This window comes from Lissotriton vulgaris, chromosome 1_2 (assembly GCF_964263255.1).
Source record: "Lissotriton vulgaris chromosome 1_2, aLisVul1.2, whole genome shotgun sequence".
In the NCBI taxonomy this organism is placed as follows: Eukaryota; Metazoa; Chordata; class Amphibia; order Caudata; family Salamandridae; genus Lissotriton; species Lissotriton vulgaris.
The window spans coordinates 189,638,813-189,661,090 of NC_141686.1; the positions used below are offsets into that span (position 1 = coordinate 189,638,813).

The following is a 22,278-nucleotide window of genomic DNA, read 5'->3' on the forward strand; positions in this document are numbered from 1 at the left end:
GAAGAATAAAATCCCACCAAAAGAAACAGATTGGGTTAAAATAGACAGAACTATACAGGAATCGAAAGAATCTGGGCATGCATTTTATGAAAGACTGTTATTGGTGTTTAAACAATACAGTGGATATGAAGAACTGAGCGAAAAAGACATGAGTCATTTTGTGTATCGATTTGTATATGGTTTAAGACCAGAAATTGGAGACATGATTAGACATAGTTTAAAAGGATGGCAATTGAGTACAGTAGATGATGTGTTGAGACAGGCTAAATATTGTAGTGATGAAATTAAAGATAAATAAAAGAAACTAAAGGAAAAAGCCATGTGGGCACAAGTGAAGGTAGCAGAACACCAATTAGCACAATTGGAGAATACAAATATTGATGCAAGTCAAGGAAAATTAAAAGGGAATTTCAACAAAACAAAATTGGTAGGAAATATAGAAGAGCTCAAGAAAAAGTTCCCTTGTCAAAATTGTGGCAGAATAGGGCATTGGAGAAAAGAATGTAAGTATCCACCAAGAGTTAATCCAGACAATACATCATTGAATCCATAAGTGCAGCATGAGGTAATTCAACAACCACCGCAACAGCAGCAGATAGTTACTCAGCAAAGACAGGTGCCACCACCGCCACTTCCACACAGTGTAAATCTGCAGAGATACAGTGCAGAGACAGGATTCAGCAGAGACGAGCAGGTAAACTGATCGCCCAGAGTGAATGTGAGTCCCCAGTATTGGTTACAAGAGGAAGGCGGGAGTGAGTCGGATGAAAGCTTCTGACGGTGCCTAAGAGAGGGAGAAGAGCGGCTTGGAACCACTCTTGAGGTAGATCAGTCTGGTCCATTTGTGAATGGAAAGGTGAATGATGTAGAAATAACTTTCCTAGTGGACACTTGTGCTACCCATTCTACTGTTAGATCAGTGGAAGTCCAAAATCTTCCTCTCTCTGGAGAGCATATCCAAGTTGTAGGTGTAGCTAATAGACAGATTAAAACCTACTTAACACAACCAGTTGAAGTAGAAATTGGAAATTTCAAAGACAGGCATCGATTTGTGGTGTGTGATAGTAGCTCCATAAATTTGTTAGGCCGAGATATCTTGTGTAAAATGAACTGCGCAATATATTGTTATACAGATGGCATAGAACTGTAAAAATGCGTATCAAGAGAGAGAGAGAGGACCAAGTAGCTAGTTCGTATCCCCGAGGTTTATATATGATTAATCAAAAGGAGACTAGCTCATCTATTACAAAATTGCCGAAAGTAAAGGACTCGGGTATGTTTCGTCAGGGGGTGGGAACACCTGGTAGGTGTGTTCATGAAGCCCTCACCCACCAACCTAGTTGGTGGCATGCTTCATCATCGGGCCCACCCAGTGACACCTAGCGTGTCCCGGGTGTGCTTCGACGCCTGATTACAGTGGAGCAGGTATGTTGCTGAGTGTGCAGTGAGGAGTGTCAAGGTGGTGATGTTAAAACGGCTTGGCGGGGGTCCCAGTACCCAAGGGTAAATTAAAATGTAATACCTGGGCCTCCGTCAACCCCTTGCCACTTCTCCACCTTGAAGCCAAAAACTGCTAAAACAAGGTGGAGAAGTGGCAAGGGGTTGACCAGCTTTTCTGGGCAGAGCCTGCTCTGAACCTGTAGTGCCTCCTTCGCATACCGGTATGCGAAGGAGGCACTACAGGTCCAGAGCAGGCTCTGCCCAGAAAAGCTGGTCAACCCCTTGCCACTTCTCCACCTTGAAGCCAAAAACTGCTAAAACAAGCGTGTATTTGAGAAGGGAATCCCCCCTCTCACACATAGATAAACACTTTAGGGCGTGTATACACATAGTCTGAATTACACACCCACTAGTTTTAGTCACACCCACACCGTTTTATTTAGGTTCTGAAGAAAGCCAGCATATTCATAAGGCACTGGCTGAAACATGTCGACTCACCAATGGATGTGAGAGGTCGTAACTCGCCTCCAACATCCAATAGCCTTATTTTTTAACCGCTGACGGCTGCCCAGGCATTAAAGTTTAATTTACCCTTGGGTACTGGGACCCCCGCCAAGCCGTTTTAACATCACCACCTTGACACTCCTCACTGCACACTCAGCAACATACCTGCTCCGCTGTAATCAGACGTCGATGCACACCCGGGACACGCTAGGTGTCACTGGGTGGGCCCGATGATGAAGCATGCCACCAACTAGGTTGGTGGGTGAGGGCTTCATGAACACACCTTGACGAAACATACCCGAGTCCTTTACTTTCGGTAATTTTGTAATAGATGAGCTAGTCTCCTTTTGAGTAATCATAGAACTGTAAACCCCATATGAAGATAGTTTGTATAAAATGAGAAAAATAAGTTGTTTCCTGTGTTTGATCGAGAAAAGATACCTGATGAATTGAAAAAGGTAGTGAAAGAGAAGGTGTGGGATTTCACAGGAGAGGATATTGGATTAATGAAAGAAGTAGATCTTGTAAAAGTCTCTATAAAAAAAGGTGGGAGTTACCCAAACATTCCTCAATATAAAATGGCAGCGGAAATAATTGAAAGAATAACTCCAGTAATAAACAAAATGATTGATCAAGGCATTCTGAAAGAGATAGAAAGTAGTCCTTGTAATTCTCCGATGATGGGATTGAAAAAGCCAAATGGAACCTTTTGAATGGTACAGGATTTGAGAAAAATCAATAAGATCGTTGTGCCATTTTGCCCAATTGTACCAAATCCAGCAGTGATTTTATATCAAATTCCCCATGATGCAGAATGGTACACTGTGATTGATCTGTGTAATGCGTTCTTTACTGTTCCATTGCACCCAGAAAGACAGACAATATTTGCGTTCCGGTTCGGAGATCGTATTTTGGCATGGTGCAGAATTCCTCAGGGGTATACTGAGAGTCCATCTATCTTTAATCAGTTGCTAAAGAAATCACTAGAAAGTTTAAGCATACCTGGAGAGTCTGTATTGATTCCGTACATTGATGATCTCCTAGTGGCATCAAGGACAAAAGATGCATGTATAACAGATACTATTGCATTATTGAATCATTTGGAAGAGGAGGGACATAAAGTGTCTCCATCAAAATTACAATTTTGTCAGAAAGAAGTGCAATACTTAGGTCATAAGATTGCCAAAGGAATCAGACACGTCACTGCAGAAAGAATCAAAATGGTACAAGGAATGCAGCCACCAAAAACTCAAAGACAAGTAAGAATGTTTCTGGGAATGGTAGGTTACTGTAGAAAATGGATTAGTGGATTTTCACTGATAGCAAAACCATTACAGAGATTAACCAGAGCAGATATCAGAGACCCTTTAGTATTGATCAAGACTGAGATGGAAGCATTTGAACAGCTAAAAACTAACTTATGCGAAGCACCAGCTTTAGGGATGCCTGACTATGAAAAAGAATGTGAACTGTATTGCAGTGAACGAGAAGGATGTGCATTGTCAGCACTAATTCAAAGACATGGAAAACTGAGAAAGCCAATTGCATATTTCTCAGATGTTTTGGACCCAGTTGCAGAGGCGTTGCCAGGTTGTCTGAAAGCAGTAGCAGCTACAAGCGTAAGTCTACAACAAAGTGAAGGAATAGTGAGGGGATTTCCTGTGAGGGTGTATGTACCACATTCTGTGGAGATTCTCCTCACTAGGACAAAGACCCAGTATCTCACCAACAATAGGATGACCAAATACGAGAAGGTAATTCTGGGAGCAGAAAATGTGACAATCTCTAGATGTGTCAACATAAATCCTTCTACGTTGTTGACTGATACTATGGAATCGGAAGTAAGAAATGAGGTTGATTATAAATGCTTAGATGTTCTTGAATACTGTACCAAACCAAGACCAGACATCAGAATTGAGCCATTGCCTGAATCAGATTATGTAATGTTTGTTGATGGTTCATGTCTGAGAACAAATGATTGTGTTTTGAGTCCTGCTTATGCAGTTTGCACAGTGGCAGATGTACTGGAAGCATCTTGTCTGAAAGGAATTTGTTCTTCTCAAATTGCAGAATTGATTGCTCTGATTTGAGCATGCGAACTGGGAAAGGAAATCAAGGTTACCATAGTGACTGACAGTCAGTATGGATTTGGGGTTGTCCATGACAACTGTGATCCTATAGAGGTTATTTAACTTCTGCAGGATCCCCCCATCCATAATGCCGAATTTGTGAAAATGTTGCTTAATGCCATACAATTGACTGATAAAATAGCAGTTGTTAAATGCGCTGCCCACAAGAAGGGGGATGATTATATCACCGAGGCAACAGGCATGTAGAATCAATTGCAAAATATTGTGCCAAAAATCTTGCATCCATAAATCAGGACAGAAAAGAAGAACATGTTTCAAGTCCTTTAATGCTAACAAGAGTAGTTGAGACATGGCAGGAAGTAAGACAAATGCAGGAAAAAGCTGACGAGGAAGAGAGAAACATCTGGTTAAAAGCAGGATGTAAGCAAAGAGAAGATGAAATGTGGGTTTACAAACATGAAAGACCAGTAATGCCTGATAGCATGATCTCAAATATGGCCCGAATGTATCATGGTCAAGCTCATGTTGGAAGGGATGCCATGCTTCGCCTATTTAAACAGACATGGTACAACCCTAAGTTCAGGATGATTGCTGAAGGTCTATGTCAAAGATGCCTCATGGGTCAGCAGTTTAATCCAAACAGAAAAGCAATTGTGAGTCTGGGAACCATAGGGCGGGAAGGAGGTCCATTCACACGAATGCAGTTGGATTTCATAGAGCTTCCACCTTGTAATTAACTCAGATATGTTTTGGTGATCATTTGTCTGTTCTCTCGGTGGGTAGAGACTTTCCCCACCAGGAGAAATGATGGACTAACTGTTGCAAAATTGCTTTTGCGTGAAATTATACCAAGTTACGGATTTCCAGTGACGATCAAAACTGATCGAGGAACACACTTTCAAAACAAAGTACTGCAGATGATATGTAAAGCACTGGACATTCGTCAGAAATTGCATTGTGCTTACAGACCTGAGGCTTCAGGGGTAGTTGAACAAGTGAATGGGACAATAAAAAACAGAATTGCAAAAATGTGTTTGGCAACAGGACTAAAGAGGCCAGACGCCTTACCAATTGTTTTGATTACCCTAAGGAGTATCCCTGACAGAAAGACTGGAGTCCACATGAGATTTTAATGGGGAGAGTGATGAGACAAGCATTTGTGCCAGTTGATAAACTGTTAACTATTAATGATGACATCATACTGGATTACTGCAAAAACCTGCCTGACATGTTGAATTCTGTGTTCCATCAGGTGGGAACTGAATCAAACACGAAAGAGAAACATCCAGCTCATGATCTAGTTCCTGGAGATTGGATTTGGATAAAGGTACACCGCAAAAGAAACTGTTTAGTGCCTCGCTGGCAGAGACCAAGACAAGTTATACTGGTCAGCACCACTGCAGTTAAATGTGCTGGAGTAAAGAGATGGGTGCATGTAAGTCACACCATCCGTGTGCCTGAACCTGAGAATCCAAATGAGGAAGGTGAAAGCACAACTGATTCTGACTCTGAAGGTGAACCAGAGAAAAATCCCGATACTGAAGCTCGACAAGAACGTCGACATCTGGAAGTATCAGATGCTATCTCTACTTCTGAAGGAGAAGGAGAAATTTTTGAAATACCAAATTCTGAAGATCAATCTGAAAATCGATATTTAGTAGAGACCGACACCAGTAAGGACACTGAGCAATGTGGAGATAATACTGGTGATCAAGAGAATACTGAAGAACATTCTGAAAGTTCTGAATGCAGGAACCGAAATCCTGAAACTGGAAAAGAGGAAAAAAAACTCACGACAAGGATGAGATTCCAAGTAACAGCTATGGAGATGTTCCTAACAGAGTGAAAGATCTGTCAAAGGAGAAAGACATTATAAAGTTTGTCATAAATGAAACTGTCGAAGAGACTGAAAGTGAAACTGACAGCAGTGCAGATGAAACTCCATTGAGAAAGAGTTCCAGAAAAAGGCCTTGGAGAGTGGAACATAACTCCACGGAGCCTAAAACAAAAAGAGTTTGTAATGGAGATAATTGGCCTAAAAGAAGTGATGGACTGAACTTCAAACTGGTTAACAAAGCAAGAAAACCAGATGATCAAGTAAATGAAATAACCAGTCAAAAGGAGTTGTTGGGAAAAAGAATAGAAGTTGTTCTAAGGCTAAAAAGAGTAAGAAGACCAAACCAAAAATACAAATCACCTGAATGGTCGTACATTGCTTTACCTCCAATTGAAAAAGTAAACACTAGCCAAGAGAACTTGTACTGCCCAAAGTCAACTGGGAAAAGTGAGTAAAGAACTGAATCACAGAGAAAAAAGTGATAATTGATCAAAGGTACAAGGTAAAGACAAAACTTGAAATCCTGACATAAAGAGAACATTGTAAGTGAAAGGTGAAAGCCCACAGATGACAAAGGTCTAAGAGAATCCTAAGGCAGATAGCTGTGTAAATTATTTTTGTTTTAAATGGCTAATAATGGGCATAAAACGAAATGTTCTATTTTTAGAAAATGCTCTAGAATGTGTTTAATATGTACTGGATTATTAATTTTGATGTGGATAAGTTTAGCTATTGTCATTACTTTTCCTGACAATATAGCAAAGTTGAAACCAAATGTAAGTTTGAATGAACAGAATGTTGTCTCAAAAGCTGATAAGTCACCTGTATATAAACCAGAAATTCACCAAGATAGATCCATAAGTGAACACCAGGGGATCCTCACTGAGCGGTTCCTGGAACACAAACCTGTCCGGACACTTGAACCCTTCCTTGATTTCATCCAAACTTCTAGGGACAGGGTGCTCTACATGAAACGACAGCAGCCTGGAATCGATGCAATCCATCATCTACTTCTTGCCCAGGCTGAGTAGCTCTCAATGAGTCTATCGCACATTTCCTCTTTGCTTGCCCAGCATACAGGATGGCTAAAACTAAATGGCTTAAACACGTTTGTAAAAAGCTTGGTTCCAAGAACTATCGGGTGGCACTACATATTTTAAAAACCGACACCTCCTCCCTCACCTTGGTCTGTGGCGTAGCAAAATATTTGGGCTGCGCATGGCTAATAAGATCAAAGCTTTTAGTGAAAAGTAGCAGCTAGGTTGTGCCTATGCTTGTCTTTTGATGTATTGCTTTTATGGCCAACTAATAGACTTTTCATGATCATCTCCTACGTTTTTAATATAGCTGTATAATGTTCAGCTGGACTCATTTATCATGTTGTACTGTATAATGATTCTTTTAAAAATATGAATTTAGGATGTACATGTTTTTTATCGAATAAAGTACATACTACTAAAAAAAAGATTACACCAGAAACACATTTTCAAGACTGTTATCTGAGTATGTTAGGACCATGGATGCCAGTGATTGCTATGTGTGTGTGAAGTTGCCAGCTTCAGTCTCAGAAGGGGAGACCTATCATCACCTGCCACTTAGATATGGTGTTACATGTAGTGTGATTGCAAGCTTGTTTTATCAAACAGGGAAATTAGAATATTACTATTCAAATTCTGATTATATATTTGCAAAATTGAAAGTCATTAATGAAATGAACAAAGTAAAGCCTGCTAAAGTAATCGGAGAATTTTTCTTAGAAGTGGATGAATTGAGTCATGAATATTCATTCAGAAATAATTTGACTTGTAAAATGAGAAATGAGGAAAAAGCATTTTTAGATATGGTTGAAGAGAGAAGAAATGCTTATAAAAGCTGTGAAAAAATGAATCATGCTAAATCCAAATATTGGACATTTGAAGATGAAAATCTTGATGGTAGAAATGTGAATGTGGCCATAAGTATAGACACTCCATTATTAGGGAAATTTTATATAAGAAGAGACAATACTGTGTATGACAATTATTTTGTGGGAGCTAGTCAATGTAAAGAGACTTATCAAATAATAGGGGGTTGGGGATTTAAAGGAGGTAAAGATTCAGTTTTCCCTGGCATATACTTCATATGTGGGAACAAAGCTTATTATAAATTACGGGACCATTGGTATGGAACATGTTATGTAGGTCTGGTCTTTCCTAAAATCTTTCATGTAGATAGAGGTACTAATGGAATACATGAGATAGGTAAACTTTTAAGTCGTAGAAAAAGAGAGAGTGTGATTGAAATAATAGGTGATATTTTTGGAGCACTGATACCAGCAGTGGGAATATCTTTCAATGCAAACCGAATTCGAAAATTATCAACGATAGTAGATCGTTTGTCAACAGACACAGCAGGTGGATTTTTAATAGTAAATACTGAAATGGTTGCTATGAGAGCTATGGTGATGCAAAATCGTCTGGCTCTTGATATAATTTTGGAAAAAGAAGGAGGAGTTTGTGGAATTTTGAAGGTACAGCACTGTTGTACCTACATTCCAGATAAAAGTCAAAACATTGAAAAGTACATTACAAACATTACAGAATTGCATAAGGAAATTGAACCACTGGAGGTTCTTGAACGACTTGGTAAAAGTTTTTCAGCAGTTAAACATTGGTCTCTTGAAAAAGGTAGTTGAATTAAAGGTAAGATACTAATCCCAGTAACAATATTAGTATTAATGATTTTGATGTTAAGATGATGTTGTATATATAGAAAAATAAGTTATGTTAGAAAATCAATAAAGAAAGCAATTCAAGAAAATTGAGAAAGGGAAAGAGAAAACTGTGATATAGAAATGGAGGAATTTCAAGAAAAGTTCTTTAAAGAAACCGGAGAAGAAGATACTAGAGTATAAACCATACTAATCTGAAGAACTTGAAACATGTTTGGATAAAAATGTTCAAAATTTTGGGAGTTATTTGGTGATAAGATCACCAAAGGAGGGAGTTGATGGAGCGAGGTGAAGAACCAAAATTTTGTATACCCCTTGGGAAGTAATTTCCTCATAACTGTAACCTTTATTAATTGTGTGGTTTGGTATACTAATCAACGTAGTGTAGAATGCACACATAACTACACGTGGGAATATTAATCTGCTTGCATGGAAAACTATAACTGACTAATTTAGTAATGCTGTCATGGTGTTTACTATTGCAAAGCTTTCATTTAATCAAAAGCGGCATAAATGTGTTTCTGTTTAGGTATGTTGTGGCAAAAATATGGAGATAGGTGAGTATATCCTGCATATGTGTTGCTTATTTGCTAGGTAACAACTAACAGGGAAAACCGTAGTATGGGGGATGTAAACAGAAGGGTTATATTTCAATAATTAATATTTATTTGTGTTTGTTTTCAATTACTGTGACAGTGAAAGATACTGCGCATGTGTGGCTAGAGCCGAGTCTGAATGTGAGCTGCCTGTGCCTGAGCGAGAGCGGCTCAAGGACAGCTTGCCCTGAAAGTCCAGATGACTGCCAACAAAATGTGAACATCTGAATTTCAAAACGTGGGAAAGGAATCTCATATAACAAGTTGAGGATGTGACTAGGCTGGACATTCTTTAAACAATTAACTCTTTAATTTCAGCTGATCCTACAGAAAATGAATATTAGAATGATGAGGTGATGCTCATCCACCCTCAAATTGTCCAATCAGGACTTGAGTTTGTACTGACAGTTACTTTTGTTGATAGATAAAGTTAGTGAAATAGGGTATAAAAAGATGTGATTTTTCTTAAGAAAAAACTCTCTTTTCGATTTTCTCCTGAGATGCTGTCGGAATGCTGATTTTCCTGAGATGTAAGACTTTGAATACATTTTCTATTTTCTTTGAATGAGAAATTAGTTTTAGATGAGGTTGTTAGTTAGGGAGCTAGGAAGAAATGAACTTTGGGAACGATTTGTCTTTTGCTAATACTCATGTCCTGAAACCTAAATACTAATGTCTATTTCTGAATCCTTGAAATAAATGAATATAACTGTTTGAGATAAAACCTTTACTCTTTTAAGGTTATTTTTTTAATAAAGAAATAAATAAAGTGAATAAACTGTTAGACATGCTAAACTTTGCTTTCAATAAAAATTAGATAAATGGAGAATTAAGCATTGACCATAATGGTGGTGTGTCTGAATAAAATGTCTCATTAATAAAAACCATGGTAAAGTTCCTTTAAACTGCAGGTGTATATTGTATAAATATTTAGTTTTGATTTATACACTCCGGTATGATCCAGCAGCTCTCCTTTGAATCACACTGATCCATGAAGTCGGATGAAAAGTGTTTGTGAGCAACTCGCAGTGTTATGGGCCCCACTGATGAGTAATGTCTGATTTGGTACTTCAGGAAAAAGTGATATGGTTTTAGAAAACATTTCCAGAGTAGCACTGCATCGGATAAACAGGCCTTGCAGCAGTGAAAAACATGTCCTCCTTTATAAATCCATTGCCCCTTGCCTTATGAGCCTTCAGCACCTACCTTAGGTGTGCCTTATAAGTATTAAAAAGAGAAGGTTTTAGATCTAGCAAAATGTTTATTTTGCTAGGTCGATATGACAGTTTCATAACTTCACAACAGGCTGCAGTATTAAGGTGCTTTGTTAATGGCTGGCACAACACGAACTGCGGTCCACTAGTAGTATTTAGTTTACAGGCCCTGGTACATGTAGTACCATATACAAGTAAATTAAATGTACCAATTAGGTATCTGCCAATTGGACTAAGTTTTATGTGGCACTGGTTAGGAGTGTTAAAATGTACAGAGTTCTGAAAGCCCTAAAAAAGGGGCTCAGCAAAGGAAGGCAGTGAAGGCAAAAACGTTGGAGTGAGCCTTGAGAGAGGGCCAGATCCAAGATAGCTAAATAAATACTTGATGTGATTATTTGTAGGCTGGTGTAAATGTTCTGATTTGAAGTTGACCACTATGCCGATTAGGTATTTTGATGTCATGCAAGCAATATTGCAAATTAAATCAGATCAGCAGGTTATCATGAATCATTTGTTGCCTCTATTAATATTTCACTTAAAAAAACATCTTGGATCATAAAACTTGATTTTTGAGAAGGCTTAGGCAAAAGATGAACTCAATTTACAGTTTTAAATTTCTTCATAAAAATCAGCCTGATGTCCCTTTATCTAACCCAAATTGTATTTAAACTTATAACACTAAATGGTTAGTTGATTTAATTACCTTTTAGAGCATTCAAATCTTAAATCCAGGCCTTGTCTACTTATGAATTTGAAAATATAATAGGAATCTTCTTACCATCCTCTATGTACCAGGAGCCGATGAAGTTTTCAATGCCAAGATTGTCAGGTTGGCCTTTGCCAAATGGCAGTATTGTAATTTTAGATCCATCGGAATTCATATACTGTCCCTCCTTCATGGAACAAAAAAACTCACAGTGGTAAATCAAATTATTGTAGCAAAAGACGTAAAATAGTCAACTGCACAAGTTAACACTAGCTTGTTTGTAAGGTATTCAAGTAAACTCAACAAGTTGAGTAAGTACCTTAGACAGAGAAGTTTCAAATATACATATAAGCCTGTTTATGCCATAAATAAGTTTAATATGTTTAATTGCATTGTGTTTCATGATAAGCCTGGTTCTTAAGTTCACTATCTGCGTTAACAAAGCCTCTGGGCAAAGACCAAGGGCCTCATTTATTAGAAGTGATGCATCGCTGCGTGAAAGCAGCGATGCGTCACTTCTCAGTGCGCCCTCCTTGCGACATGATGGATGCGTCATTTTTACTGTATGACGCATCTTGTTGCAAGGAGTTACAGATTCGTCAGTATTTCTGACGTATCTGCAGGCGCAAAAGTGACGCCTTGCTGGAGTGTGTCACAAAAGTGACGCAACTCCAGCAATGTGTCCTTTCACATGGGGCAAGCCCCATGTGAAAGGGCCTGCGTCAGTCTTACGCCTGCTGTGAAGCAGACGTCATTTTTTGATGCATTTGCACCATAGAATTGACGCAGTGAAATCTCATAGATTTTACTGCGTCACTTCTTCGGGGCTTACTTATGTGGGAATCCCCCCCTGCATACATTATACCTGATGCAGGTATAATGTAGCGCAGGGAATTACAAAGTGATGCATCTGCTTAGATGCCTCACTTTGTAAATAGGGCGCACCAGGAGGCATGTTTTATGTCGCTTATGCGTCACAAAAAGGGACGCAACGGAAGCTCAAAACTGTCTCAAGGCCTCATAAATAAGGCCCCCTGATTTTAACATTTCATCCTTACAGAGAGGTTAGAAGATTAAGAGGCTAAGGGTCCACTTTGTCATACATCCCTGTGGGGAAACATCCTTTACAACGCAACGTTTACCAGGCAGTGCCTTTACGACGCAACTATTACAACGCAAACCATTACAACCCATTGCGCTGGGGGGCGCTCTAGGATAGGGAATAGATTTAATTTACTATCCAACACCTTCCCTACTTTCCACCGGGACTGGAGTTGGAATAGTAAATTAAACTATTCACTATCCAGCACCCCTCAGCACTATGCGTTGTAATGGCTTGCTTTGTAAAAGTTGCGATGTAAAGGCATGCGTGGTAAAAGCATGCGTTGTAATGTCCTACATCCACTCTGTGTGTTAACGGTCTGAAGACAGAGGAATTATTACCAAGGGCCTTATCGCCGCTTCAGCGGCACTTTTTGCCGCTAAAGGGATGATTTTTTTATTGCCCTATCAGCAAGCTGTAGCTAACAGGCGTTAGCGACAGCTTTCTTGCGATAGAGGCGGTTTTCCTGTTGCCTTGCATGTCAGCGATAATTATTGCTAATGACATGCAAGATAGGCGTTCCCAACTAAAAGCGACTGAAAACAGTCGCTAACACAGCTTCCCCCTATTAGCAACGCAGGCGAAGCAATGAAAAAAGTTGCGCTAAGCGCGATTTTTGCTAGAATTTAACACCTGCGGAAAACATGACTTACCTGTTTATTCACTGGGAGGTGGATTGTCAGGCTAAGTCCACCATGGCGTTAATGCGTAAAAATTGCTGGATTTCCAGAGATATTTAGACATTTAGCCGCTATCGCTGGATATTTTATGGCATTAGAGATAAACGTTGCTAATAGCGTGTTATCTCCGCGATAATATCTGGCGATCAAAAAAAAACAAGATAAGCGTGTTTTGCGATAATTATCGCAAGTTGTTGCTAATATCACCCTAAGTGCCAGAGAGATGGTGCTTGGTATGGAAATGAGTCCTGCTGAGTTGAGCTCTGACAGAAATCTACCAGAATATTGAGATGTAAAAATGTGCGTGCCAAACTGTCCACTCCAGAATATCGTAAAGGTCAGTATAGGATAACTATACTTAACAATATATATATTAACCTTGACAACATATACTTACTTTACCTTCACAATAATCTGTTAGTCAACACTTTGGCATGTCTGTCCTCAGTATGCTGACATGCCAGCTTAGAACCTAGGTCGGGTTCCTGAAAACTACTCCTCGATTTTGGAGAGGTTCATGATGAGGTTCATGATGCCTGAACCTGTTGCAGAGAAGAGCGGTGCTGCCCAGCATATTAAAGGCTGGGACAGTGGAAAGTTTGTGGCTGATTTAACTATTTATCCTATGCAGTTCCAGAGGCTCTCTGTTAGGAATTATGAATACAACTATGAAAACTTTGTCGAGTTTAATATTAAGGAATGATAGTGTATGTTTGAATTATTATGTGAGAGACCAGCACTTCTACAAGCTTTTTTTATTTTAAAGCCGATTGGTCTGGCTAAAGGTTTTTCAAACTGAGAGAACAAGAAATAAAAAATCCTCACGAAGAGCACAGATTATGGAACACTCTTTTCCATGTAGGTTACCTGTGGACAATAACCTGCTGATATTGGTGTGATCACAAAGATTTCTCCATGGTATTTCTGAACCAAGGCCTTTTTGAGGGCCTGATTGCACATTGCTTGACCTGCTGGATTTATCCACAACGTTACCCACAGTAATTTTTCGGCATAATGTAAAACCGAGTATCGCACTGTACAGCTTTTTGGGCAGAAACTCCTGTTACCTGCCAAATAGGTATTAAGAAGGCACTCATATTAGGAACAACAAGGAAATGGGCTACTGTCCTAATTTCTGGGCTACTCACTAGAGGAGTCTGCTGCCTGGATAGCCAGAGCATTCAGCCACGCAATGTCACCTGTCTCAGGTGGACTTGATTCCACATCACAGTCAGAGAACTACAGGTGAATCAATTGGAATCACTAATCTCTGCACCCCCTGACATTTTCGCAGTACATAAGATAACATAAGAAAAACATGCATCTGTCTCACATAATGATTCTGCTGCATTCGGGAATGATGAAATAAGCAGACACAGAGGGCACAGAAAGAGGCAGGTTGCACAGAAACGCTACTGATATACTATGTTTGCATATGTGTGTGTGTGTGTGTGTCTGTGTGGGTTGGGGTAGTAGGCTAACAGAGCTTGTTTTCTAAATATTTGTTTTGTGTGTACTTTATTTAGATAATAAAGTCCAAAATTATTTTAAAAGATGTAGAGAATTGACACATTAAAATGGGCAAACAGATAAACAATCTCTCTGTGTACATTCCTGGGCTTTTTATTTTTAAAACGGGAGCTAGCAAAAGAAAACAATCTAAGATTCAGTGTGCGTACCAGTTTGTGCAGATGGCTTTCAGCATGATCATATATGTCGTTGAACGATAGTCGTCAAAAGATTTTTTACCAGTTTGTCCATTTCGGTCCTAGGTTTCTGGGGCTCAATAAAAACGTTCAACCCCTTGCATGCTGGTGACGGCTCCTGTCCGTCATGGCACACAGTGCTTGTGTGCTGATGACGGCCGGGAGCCGTCACGACCACGCACGCGATCGGAATGTGCCGCACAGGAGCAGAATTCCGAGCGCAGGCAAGGGGTTAACTGCATTCAGCAGCATTTCCAGAATAAAAGGATCGGTGCTAGTGGACCCGAGACTTTACTTTGGTGCAATATTATATTAGGGGCTAGATGTACGACCATTGAATTTTGCGACTCGCAAATTGCGACTCACAATTTGCGAGTCGCAAAATTCAATGTACAACAGTGTCTCGGACACTGTTTGCGATTCCCAATGGGGTCACAAATTGCAAGCCTCATGAATATTAATGAGACTGACGCAATTTGCCACCACAGCAGACCACCATGACTGGGACTGCATTTTCAATAAAGCAGTTCCTTTTGGAATGCAGCTTGTTTTCCTTAAAGTAAAACAGGCTGCATTTAAAAGGTGACTCGCTAATGGGTTAGCTACTTGCAAAATAGGGTTAGTGCATTGGCCAGACCTTTTTTGTGGTTGCAAATGGGCAGAATACCCCTTTGCCACTGCAATAAACGGTTGTACATCCGACCCAAAGTGCTGTGCGTTAAAACTGTAAAATGCTTATTCTAATACAGGCCTAACAATAAAGAGTATGCGTTTTGCCATTTATTAAGTAATTTGCTGTTAAAAATATTCTGCGATCACAACAATCCTAAAGGACTATGAAATGTCAAAACTATCACCGGAACCGAAGACCTCTACTGGCCGCTGTGTTCAGGTTATTCAAATATATTTTGACCTTTAAAAATTCTACCAGCATGATTAAACTTTGAGAACTGATGATATAAACCAGCAAGAACAGGCCACAGAACAATGACACTCTAAACCTTGCCCACTCTGGGAACAGAAACTAAGCGCATTGATTGTAGTGAACAGTTGCTGGACATTGTGGGGCATATTATCAAAAAAGGGAGTTACATTATCGCTGCTTTTATCGTCAGGAAACTGCTGATAAAGCGGCGATAATGGGCTTGATAATATGCTCTATGAATTCCAATCGAAGCCCATGTTAGATGTCAAGACATTTAACATGGGCTTCGATACAAATTCTATAGAGCATATTATCAAGCCCATTATCGCCGCTTTATCGGCAGTTTCCTGCCGATAAAAGCGGCAATAATGTAACGCTGTGTTTCTGTTGGCGGCGCAGCAGGACAAGTTGTCACTTTAAAATAATCATCTTAGGCAACAAATCTCTACACAGCTCATCTCCGTATGGCCTTCAGCCATGGGCCCTCCCCCTGTGTCCAAACCAGAAATTAAGAGCCTGGGCATTTGGTTAGACGAAGAGCTCAACTTCTCAGCCCAAGCGCGGAAAACCGCTGGAACCTGTCACGGCCTGCTTAGATCAGCAAGGAAAATCCTACCCTTGCTTCCGGCACAATCCCGCAAACTCCTTATCCACGGCCTTCTACTATCCCGTTTGGACTATGGCAACGCCCTGTATCTGGGGGCCCCAAAAAAGTTCTGACAAAACTTCAAACGGCTCAAAATGCGGCAGCCCGCATCCTCACAGGAACCCACCGTCGCTGCTCAGCCAAACCCTCCTTGAAGGCCCTACAATGGCTCCCCATTCAAGAGAAAATTCAATTTAAGGCTCTCTGCACGACCCACAAGATTCTGCATGGCAAGGCCCCTCCTATACTCCAAAACCTCATCTCACCTCACTCCACCCTAAGAACGCTCCATTCTTCTAACTGCAGCTTAGCCTCGGTACCTAGGATCAGAAAAGCCCGCTCTGGCGGCCGACTGTTTTCATATAACGCGGCTAAACTTTGGAACTCGCTGCCCTCAAACCTCAGAGCCCAACCTAACCTTCTCTCATTCCGCAGAGCACTCAAAACATGGCTTTTCCCATAAGGCACGTCACACCAGGTTCCTGTTTATCAGCGCTGGGACGCCCATGGGCAGCCATGCGCTCTACAAATCTGCAAAATGAAAAAAATGAAAAAATCCAGTGATGTTTTAGAACAAGTCATGATGAAGATGACAGCCTTCCACTAGAGGCCTGACCGCTTTGTTCACACATGGTCCTTGTTCTGCAAGTAGCAACCACACTAAGGAGGGCCAGATAACTTGAGAAGTGATTAGTGCGGAAATGTTCCTTCATGCTTTGTCCTCTCTACTCAAGTTTTTAAATGGTTGGCTATTACTTCCAGATGGGCTTCATACAGGAGAAATTCATCAACTGTCACAATCAACAGTAGCCCTTCATTGATCAGGGGGTGTCAAATAAACCTTCTTCGTTCATTGGTTAAATAAGGGCGGATGCAAAGAAGGTGTGACAGGTTCTCCTAGGTCGTGCCGCATAAACAACACTTATCAAGAGATGGTTGGAGTGCCCAGTGTTGCAGGAAATCTAATGATTAAAATCATCCCATTTGTAGCTGGCAAAACCTGGTTTTGGAAGAGGCAGAGAATGGTTGAGTGATGTACATTTGAATCCCACTTTGGTCATAGTGGTTGATTACCAGGTGAGGATACTTTCTTCTCATGAAACTCTGATGATCCCTCATGAAGGAATCCATGTGAACCTCCTCATTTAGAACTGCTCCAAACTGCTGGTGTGACAGGTGTAGATTCCACAGAGTGGCAGCGCTTTTCAGTTCCAGGGCTTTGGTGAGGCAATTGACCAAAGATTAAGGGTCTGCTGCCAATTTAAGGACATTACTTCCAGCCAGATTAAATTCTTTGGAGTGCCAGTTTTGGCTGCTCGTGTTCAGTGCATGTACTTCAGGAGGCTAGCTTTCTGGAAAAAGTGTTGGACATTCGGTTTTAATTCCATCCTGATTTGAGCTGGTTAGGTGTTGTGTAGCTGTTTAACAAGCATCTAAAGAAAGTGCTCTGTGCTTTGTTCAAGAAGGCACCTAATCCTCCTCGAAATGCTTCTGAGCCGCATGTCAATGTAGGAATAAGTTTGACATTAATTATCTTCATCATGGGTTCCAGAGTGGGCTGTTTTGTGGTTTTAAACATTATTTGGAAAGCAAATTGCAAAGATGCAGCTCATGGCCTCAGTGAGTTGAGATATTTAGGTGACCTCCTTTATCATTCAGCCAGCACCCAAGATATGTAAATCTGTTTGATTTGGCCAAGTGATGATTATTCAGAAACCAGGCACCTAGCTTTTTCCTTTTTCTGGCAAATATTATGATGCTTGTTTTTACGGAGTTTGTCATCACATTTAAAGTACTGTGCTTGTGTAGTGTGATGATCGATCTTTGTAGCCCCATCGCCATTTCACGTAAAAGGACTACATGTTCTGCATAGAGGAGTGTAGTTATTGGCTTATTCGCTAGCTTTGGTGCATGACTGACAATGGAGTCCAGTGCTGGTACCAGGTCACACACATGCAGATTCAAGAGTGCGAAGGCTGGTATGCACCCTTGTTTGATGCTGGGTTCAGTTTTTATTGTAAATGAGATTGAAGTAGTATTCCCTATTTTTACTCTGGCCCACATATCAGAGTACAACAATTGAGCGTCACTTAAAAGTGGTGCTGGTAATGGCCAGGCTCTGAATTTGGGCCAAAGCAACTGGCAGTTTCTGTGATCAAAGGCCATGCTATAATCTATAAAATAGTATTAAAGAAGCTTGCCTTTCCTTATTTGTTTTACAACCAGCATCATGATGGCTTCTAGGTTATCAGATGCGCCAAGTAAGCTCTAAAGCCGGTTTGGTTGAAGGGTATCCGATTCCTAGAATTTGCCCACGGGTCATGATCTTTCAAGAGGAGCGAGTCAAAATATTTGGCATCGACATCCAGAAGGATAGGCCTTTTTTTAGGTTGAACTTAGCGGAGCGAGCATGCGCTGCTCTAAGAGATGACCTTTAGAAATTGGTCACCGCTTTTCCACACACTCGTGCATGTGGCGAGATCCACCTTGAGGGAGCGAGCAGGGGTGAGTGCAGGGTCCATCTGTATGTAATCTGGGACACGTGTGTGTTTGTTTACATTAGCCTGCTCGCGGTCGCTTTGTCGGCTTGACATCCTGACGATTTCACTTTTGTTTGCGGCTGCGCGGCCCCGCGGCCACGCTTGCTTTATTAGTTGGTATCCACTGCTCCTCTCAACACAATTCACATGGGCATTCTGTAGGACATGCAAACTGTCCCTAATGTGAGCCAGATAGCCGCTTCAAAAAAGCTACTTTTCATCATGCAAAATTCTGTATCATTAGCCTTTGTTTCCCATCCACACGAGACGCAGCTTTTAGGGAGTGCAGAATTGCGCATAGAAGGTAATTGTGCCACTCGAATGCGGTGACATGCTTTCCTTTGTCATCTTCTACTACCGTCTCTAAACCTTTCCATGTGTCCGAGTGTACGCAGGTGGCATGTTGCTGGTGTACAGACTTTATGCTTTGGAATAAGCACACTGCACCCCAAATGAGGCCTCCTTTGACCACAGGCAATCAGGCATCCTTCAAAGGACTGTTCCTTCGTGTGTGTTCCTCTGCGTCATTCCTCTGAGATATCAATGTCCTTCCTTCCGGTTTCCTGGGTAACTCTGATAAAGCATACATTCCGAAGCAAAGCCTTTAGCATTGGGGCATAAAATAATGAGAAAATGATGGATTGTGAGGATAGTAAGCGGGCAGCATCTCATAATTGTGTCCTGCATTAGGTTTTCATTTGTCAGCGTTTTTGTTGATCTGAGCAGTTCATAGCAACATCGCAAACTGAACGTGTTATTTGTGCTCCTCCCATCTGTCATTTTGAAAGGACAGCATTCCTTCATCCCTCGTCATACATATTTAATTTTCCTCTATCATTCTTGTCAGACGTATCCCTGCTGTCTCGCGCGGGATCTCAGCTCCAGTTTGTGAGAAGTTGGCCTGGTATATAATGCTCACTAATTCTAGTGATCACTTTGTACCATGCCAAGCAACCCTTATGATGATCGGTTGTAAGTCAACCTTATAGACCAGTTATCCTAGTGGTAACGTGGACAAAGCAGTCTTAGGCTAAACTCTGAAAGGCATGTGAAGCCAGCTGTATTACCATACACAACCCCCTTGAATACCAAATGAAAGGACACCACACAGATATATATTGAAAATATATATAGATTTATTAACTAAAAGTATCCCCTGGACTCTTTATGAGCACAGAAGCACAAGCGTTAAACACAAGACAGTTTAAAATACACAAAAGTTGCACAATATGGATGAGCCCTAGGGGCCACCTAAACCATATACTAAGAAAGTGATATAAGAGATACCAATCTGAAAGGAAATCGCTGGAGCTGATCGGGACTAGCAGTGACTAAGTCGGGAAAGGCCCGCGGGACTTGGGTGCAGTGTTTAAAGTGCACGCACTCACCAATGCAAAGTCTATGGTGTGTACAAAGTACAAAGTTAGTTAGTTCAGAACCTTCCGAGTAACCTAGAAAGCTATAACTTGAGACACAGGCCCTAGAGATGTCTACCAGTGTAGGAACACTGGCGGAGCTGAGTTACCTCACCCACAGGAAGCGGGTGCATAGGGTCGAAGTAGTGTCGGGTTTTGTCACGCTGGTCGATGGTGCTTGGAGCTGAAGATGCTGCAGGCGGCTCGATGTGAAGAGTTCCGGTGGATCCAAGGGTGGATCTGAAGTTGTGAAGACCTGAAAGCAGAGGGGACAATGTTCAAAGTCACTAGCCAGTGACTACCATGGAACCAGATTGGAACCAGGCGATGTCGGGTGCAAACAGGCGTTGAGGTGTAGCTTCTCCCTGCAGCCACATGGACACCGGGGGTTGAGGACATCCAGGTGTCAATCACGAGATGTCCCACGTAGGCTTCTCGCTGTTGGCGGTGTTGGCAACTTCATCGGAGCAAACATGCCTTGGCTAATGCAAGCCACGCAGAAGTCGAAAAAGGCTTATCACTCGGACCAGCAAGGTAAGAGCGGGTGCTCCTTTTCACAGGAGCTAGGGCAAGTCTGGAGCAACCAGACCCGCAGTGTAGTTCTTCGGTTTCGTCGCCAAGATGGCCGCTGACCACGTGGCTAGTGGCCGGGATGGCCCGTCGAGTGGCACAATGCAAAAGGGCCCCACGCAGATCGTGGAGATGCTGGGGGGCTGATCTTCGGTGCAAGGGCTGCTCGGTGGTGGGGGTTCTCAGTCCCCAAAGCACAACGTTGAGGATGCCTCTGATGCTGCGCAGTCAGCTCTTCGGGTGTCTTCCAAGATGTCCGGTCCCACGTCTCTCGGTGCCTCCACGGGTCCCTTCTTTGCAGGGACTGTGGATTGGGCTGTGAGAAGTCTGGGAGTCAGGGTCTTGTCAGGCTCTGGGCTCGGGCTCCAGCGGGAGGCGGCGGCAAAGCAATGGCACTGCTCCCACTCTCATTCCCAATCTGAGGGGCGGATCACCTACTAGGTCCCTCCTCTGGGTGGAACTAGGAAGGGGGGCGGTTACACCCCCTTTCCTTTGTCCAGCTCCTCGCCAGGCCTGAGTCTGGAAAGTCCCAGGACCGGTTTGGACTGGCTTATGCACAGGGACACCTTGTGTGCCCCGGGCATGTCTCAATCTATTCAGCCCTGTCCTACCCAATACACAAAAACCTGTCTGGGGTGGTGCTCGCACCTCCCAAGGCAGTGAGGAAATATAAATGTTATGGTCAAGTAATGTTCCCTAACGGGTACCCCACCGTCTCCATGTACCAGCTTAAAGTGCATGTAACTTCCCTCCTGTGCCAGCTATGAAGACGCAAATACATTTGCGTCCAACGTTAACATGTCCTCTTTCAGACCCACCCTGAATGGGTTGAATATTCCGTTTCCAAGTATGCTATGCCAACGTCTTTTTATGGTGTACTTTACACGTTTTTCAGCTCTGGCAAAGTAGGCCCTGAATTCTGCCATCGAGCCTTTTTCTGTTTTCTGACTCCGAAAAACTTCAGCCCAGGCTGTCTCTGTACCCGTGACCTCTGCCTTACTCCCTGTGCGGCTCATGGCGCTTAGCTCAGCCTGCTGCCTGCCAAGACTGACTTCAACCTTCGAATTATCTGTTCCGCTCCTCGAAAATGCATTCCTGCCTACTAGTTTAAGTAAACATTCCCCCAGCTGCAGAGCAAAGGGCCCGGCCTCACTGTCTCCGTGCAAGTAATTCATAGCCTCTGTTACCATGGTAGGCCCATGCCCCTCGCATTCTCATGTAGACACTTAGGCGCTTATACACGCACTCACAGTCAGGATAGAATAGCTTCTGCCCCAGAAACCTTTCTCTCTAGATAGTATGGTTCCCGAACATCAGATATCAGATATGATAGAAGTACGAGTTGATCTGACATGCCAGACTTCTGTCTCTTTCCGCCAGTGTAAATGTCAAGTCCCCTGCACCCTCCAGTTTCACGTCAATCACACGTCATGCAGCTGCGCGCGCATCCAGGCCTCAGATTTCTGCTGACATTACAAGATTCTGCTTTGTTGCCACCCACTTGTGACACCTACCTGTGACGTTTCTAGTACACACCTCTATGTTCACGCCTAGTTCACGCCTTCTAATTACGTATCACTACCACGTGGATGCTGTT

General features: G+C 41.9%; 1 protein-coding gene across 1 annotated transcript in view; it reads right to left on the minus strand.

The window, feature by feature from the left end:
• The window catches only part of LOC147734880 (C-type lectin mannose-binding isoform-like), a 98,655-nt gene that overhangs the window by 20,956 nt on the left and 55,421 nt on the right, over positions 1-22,278 (minus strand). The window contains exon 5 of the mRNA XM_086953089.1: positions 11,170-11,284. Coding sequence (XP_086809215.1) covers positions 11,170-11,284 — 115 coding nt within the window. The remainder of the gene's footprint in view (positions 1-11,169; positions 11,285-22,278) is intronic.